Source organism: Gorilla gorilla, chromosome 21, assembly GCF_029281585.2.
Source record: "Gorilla gorilla gorilla isolate KB3781 chromosome 21, NHGRI_mGorGor1-v2.1_pri, whole genome shotgun sequence".
In the NCBI taxonomy this organism is placed as follows: Eukaryota; Metazoa; Chordata; class Mammalia; order Primates; family Hominidae; genus Gorilla; species Gorilla gorilla.
The window spans coordinates 13933123-13938427 of record NC_073245.2 but is presented as its reverse complement, the minus strand read 5'-3'; the positions used below and the strand labels follow the sequence as shown (position 1 = coordinate 13938427).

General features: G+C 45.0%; 1 protein-coding gene across 1 annotated transcript; it reads right to left on the bottom strand.

Annotated features, from left to right (window-relative positions):
- Window positions 1-3979: 3979 nt before the first annotated feature.
- LOC101130393 (ferritin light chain) lies at window positions 3980-4864 on the bottom strand. The gene has a single exon (XM_019017276.3). The coding sequence runs from the start codon at window positions 4675-4677 to the stop codon at window positions 4150-4152; it is 528 nt and encodes a 175-aa protein (XP_018872821.1). The 5' UTR covers window positions 4678-4864; the 3' UTR covers window positions 3980-4149.
- Window positions 4865-5305: the final 441 nt, after the last annotated feature.

Here is a 5305-nt window from a genome sequence, read left to right as displayed (position 1 = left end):
GAGGCTGAGGCAGGAGAATCGCTTGAACCTGGGAGGCGGAGGCTGCAGTGAGCCAAGATGGCGCCACTGCACTCCAGCCTGGGCAACTCCGTCTTGAAAAGAAGGAAGGGAGGGAGGCAGGGAGGGAGGGAGGCAGGGAGGGAGGGAGGGAGGGAGGAAGGGAGTAGGAAGGAAGGGAGGAGGAAGGAGGGAGGAGGGAGAGAGGGAGGGAGGGAGGGGAGAGGAGGAAGGGAAAGACAGAAGAAGAGAGAAAGACAAAGAGAGAGATGAGAGAGAGAGGGAGAAGGAAGGAAGGGAGGGAGGGAGGGGGAAGAGAGAGAAAGAAAGAGAAAGAGAGAGAGATGAGAAAGAGAGAGGGAGAAGAAAGGAAGGAAGAGAGAGAGGGAGAGGGAAAGAGAGAAGGAGAGAGATGAGAGAGAGAGAGGGAGAAGGAAGGAAGGAGAGAGAGAAAGAGAGGAAGGAAGGAAGGAAGGAAGGAAGGAAGGAAGGAAGGAAGGAAGGAAGGAAGAAAGAAACCCATTCAGGTTTGGGGGATGTAAGTACAGTGAGAACCCTGGATAGAGCTTAGGGTGGCAGTTAGACTCCCAAATAGAGATAGCTGTGTGCACATGAGGCAGGTTGAGACAGCCTTGCCAGGGCTGCCAAGAGCCAGCAAAGTGTGGAAGTAAAAGAATGAGTTGTGCACACCTGAGAATAATCCAAAAATAAAGAAGTGCCTTAGATAATCTACTAAGTTCCCTTGGCCCAGCACAGGACCTTAGAATACACTGGGCATCAAGAGGTACACAGGAGCGGCAGCCAGCCCCCAAGGAATCACACAATCCTGGATGTGGGTGGAGCCAGGGAGGATTTCTGTGAGCTGACTGCCAAAGACAGGATACAAAGAATACATCTCAGTGGTAAACTGAAAGCTTTACCACCATGCAATATATCCATGTAACAAAACTGCACTTGTACATTTTAAATGTATAAAAAATAAGTTAATCGCAGGGCGCAGTGGCTCACGCCTGTAATCCCAACACTTTGGGAAGCCGAGGTGGGCGGGTCACCTGAGATCAGGAGTTCGAGACCAGCCTGGCCAACATGGCGAAACCCCGTCTCTACTGAAAATACAAAAATTAGCCAGGCGTGGTGGCATATGCCTGTAATCCCAGCTACTCGGGAGGCTGAGGCAGGAGAATTGCTTGAACCCAGGAGGCGAAGGTTGCTGTGAGCCAAGATCGCGCCACTGCACTCCAGCCTGGGCAACAGAGCAAGACTCCATCTCAAAAAAAAAAAAGTTAATTTAAATATTAAATTTTCTTTAAAGAAGCAAAGAGACCCAACTGATAACACAAAGAAATTTAAAACATAACATTCTGGCTGGGCGCAGTGGCTCACGCATGTAATCCCAGCACTTTGGGAGGCCAAGGCAGGTGGATTGCATGAGCCCAGGAGTTTGAGACCAGCCTGGGCAACATGGCAAAAACCCATCTCTACAAAAAATAATACCAAAATTAGCCAGGCATGGTGGCGTGTGCCTCTGGTCCCAGCTACATGGGGATCTCTTGAGCCCTGGAGGTCAAGGCTGCAGTGAGCCATAATTGTGCCACTGCTCTCCAACTTGGGCTACATGGCAAGACCCTGCCTAAAAAAAAAAAAAAAAAAAAATGGAAAGACATAACGTTCTGAATAATAGAACCTAAACAAATCAATTATTCTCATTATTCACAAGTTGGATTTAGCTTCTGTTATATCCTTTGTCTTTGCTTGAATTGAGTTTTGTATTAATAATCGAGGGATTGAATATGGACGGTATGAGCTTGTGCTATTTAAACATTAAGTTTTACATGCAAAGCACCCTTGTAAACCATAAATACAGTGAAAATCTAAGATAAATGTTTTTAAAAGTGCTTTGCCCATCCTATATATGAAAAGTAGCCTTTAAAATTGGCCTATTGAGAAGAAATCCAGGACTTTTCTTTCTTTATCCAGCAGAATGAATTTAAAAATTTATAGTATATATTTGCTTCCCTTCACATACAACAATAAAAATATTTGGGTTGGGTTGGAAGCAGCTGACGCTGCCAGTGTCTTACACATCACCCTTGGCATTCGCCCCTGCACATGGAAAGCTGCTTAATGTGAACATCTGTTGCTTTCTGCCTGGGTGCTTTTATTTCTAGCCACAGGAACATGCTTGGTCTGTGCACAGGGCAAGCCAGAAGTGCTGGAGAGTGAAGGCCCTAAGAAGTAGCACTCAACCACTGATGGACAGGGAGTTGGTAGATAAAAATCCCAGCTTTTTCACTCCTTGGGCTGGATAGATCTGAGATGTGTGCTCTGCACTGGATCCCAGAGTCTCCAGCGGGGTGAGCTTGTTTCCCACAGTGGTAGCTCGCTTGCTGACATATCCTGTATTGGCTTCTTTCCCTTCCCTGTCTCACTCCGCTAACTGGTGCTTCCTGAGATCACCTCCCACATAAACTACTTGCACTTGAATTCTTGTCTTAGCATCTGCTTTGGAAGAGAACTGAAAACAAGATCAGTGGTAATTGCTGGTTAGTGCATAAAACTAAATGCACTGTGTTAAATGAAAGAAACCAGATCTGAAAGGCTTCATACTGTATACTGCATTTATCTAACATTCTAGAAAAGGTAAGACTATAGGGAGGGAGAAAAGGTCAGTGGTTGACAGGGTTAAGGGGGAGGCAAGAGGCTGACTGCAAAGGGGAGCATGAGACATTTTTGGGGGGTGATGCAACTGTTCTGTAGCATGACTGTGGAGGTAGTTACATGACTCTGCATTTTCAAAAGCCATATAACCGTATACAGTGCCATGAAGAATACATGTCACTAAGGCACAATAGCCTTAAAAATACATGTAATTCACTTAGCCTATCCTTGACATGTAGAGAGGATAATCCTGAGATCCAGGGAGGAAAAATGACATACCCAGATCTTATACCTACTTCAAGAGTAAGTCAGGACTAGAACCCAAGCCTCAACAGTATTAGGCCAGTCCTCTTTCCAACAGTATGTGGGATCTCTGTCCTTTATCTAATTTACCTCAAAAGTCTGTGCTTCTAACAAAAAGTGGCTATAAAGATGGCAATATGACAGTAGTCACTTTGGTGATGACAGTCTTTAACATATCTATCTCTTGAGTCTCTCTGCTCCAATCCTCCAAGTTTCATCATCTCAGCCTCATAGGGATTCCTCATCCCTCTCCCCTGTGTTGGATCCCCCATTTCCCACATGTTGTGTCTTTTTCTTTGGGTTACTCCCTTGGTTTGGTGGAGCACATCCTTAAATTACTTCCCAGAAAAGGAAACATGAGATGTGCATATCTGAAATTGTCTTCATTCCACTCATTTCTTGATTGTTTCACTGTACATAGAATTCTAGATTGGAAACAATTTTTCTTCAGAATTTTGAAGATATTACTCTAGTATTCTACCTTCCAGTGTTGCTGGAACAATCCCACTGAAGAGAAGTCTGGAGCCATTCTGATTCTTAAGACTTAGTATATGACTTATTCTTTTATTTGTTCAAGCTTGTGGAATCATCTCTTTACCCTTAGGGCTGTGAAATTTCACAATTATGTGCCTTGGTTGAACTAGGCAAACGGTGAGCCCTTTTGACCTGGCAATTTATGTTTTTCAATTTGGGAAATTTTTCTGGAATTATCACATTGATGATTTCCTTCCCTCCTTTTCTGAAATACTTGTTATTCAGATGTTAAACCTTTTGGACTATTCCCCCTACATTCCTCATCTTTTCTTTCCTGTTTTTCATTGTTTTGTCTTTCAGATCTATTTTCTGTGAGATATTCTAGACATTTTTCTCAAACCATCTATTGAATTTTTCATTTCTGCTATTGTGTGTGTGTGTGTGTGTGTGTGTGTGTGTATGTGTGTGTGTTTATTTTAAAGCTTATTTTTTGTTTCTTGTCTCAAAATAGCATCTTATTCTTGTTTCATGGGTATAATATCACCTCTTATTCTTTTTTTTTTTTTTTTTTTTGGCATCAAAAAGCTTTATTTCCATTTGGTCCAAGGCTTGTTAGGGTAGTTATGAAAGCTGCCTATTGGCTGGAGGGAGAGGCTTAGGCAGAAGCCCTATTACTTTGCAAGGGGCCCTTCAGAAGTCGCTGGGCTCATAAGGCTCTTAGTCGTGCTTGAGAGTGAGCCTTTCGAAGAGATACTCGCCCAGCCCAGCCTCTGGGCCTCCCAGCCTGTGGAGGTTAGTCAGGTGGTCACCCATCTTCTTGATGAGCTTCACTTGCTCATCTAGGAAGTGAGTCTCCAGGAAGTCACAGAGATGGGGGTCCATGCAGGCAGAATCCAGGGCATGAAGATCCAAAAGGGCCTGGTTCAGCTTTTTCTCCAGGGCCATGGCGGCTTTCATGGCATCTGGGGTTTTACCCCACTCATCTTCAGCTGGCTTCTTGATGTCCTGGAAGAGAGCGCGGCCGCCACGCTGGTTTTGCATCTTCAGGAGATGCTCGTAGCCCTCTTGTTTCTCCTCGGTCAATTCGCGGAAGAAGTGGCTCACGCCTTCCAGAGCCGCATCATCGCCGTCGAAATAGAAGCCCAGAGAGAGGTAGGTGTAGGAGGCCTGCAGGTACAAATTGACCAGGCTGTTGACGGCTGCCTCCACGTCGGTGGAATAATTTTGACGAATCTGGGAGCTCATGGTTGGTCACCAAGAAGGAGCTAACGACAAAAACGGTGCTGGCAGGTCCCAGAAGCAGGAGATAGCCGAGAAGATGGTCCCGGAGGTTGCAAGTGGAGAGGAAATTGGAGGGCGGTCGGAGGTTGGAAGACCGTCCCCGGATCTGTTCCGTCCAAACACTGTTGAAGCAAGAGACAGACCCACTGGACCGCCGAACTGCCTATCACCTCTTATTCTTAAAAATAAGTCTTGGTTTCCTCCAACTTGCCTTTTTCTGTTTATTTTAATTATTAGTTTGCTTGCTTGTTTTGACTTGTTTTTATTGTTATTTATTTTCTATCTTCCATGTTAGCAGCTTTCCTCAGATATTTGGTAATCTGGTAATCTACAGTAGATGTTATTGGTGTTCTGCCCATACCTTCAGCTGCTATAAATCTCGGTCATAAATAGACCAGAGCTGCCACTTTATCTAAAGAATTGTCCTCAAGTAGGAACTACCTTGCCTGGGAATTCATGGCTTCCTCCCTGGCAGCCCACAGCCAGTGATTGATCAATATATGGATACAAAAGCTGGCCCTCTTGCTTCAAGGTGAGATCAACCCTGTGGTGCAATTCATGCTCCAGGGCTCCCTGTGGGTCAGACTGAGGC

What these genes read in the sequence shown, in the direction of transcription:
- LOC101130393 (XM_019017276.3), bottom strand. Translation starts at nt 4,677, where the DNA reads ATGAGCTCCCAGATTCGTCAAAATTATTCCACCGACGTGGAGGCAGCC.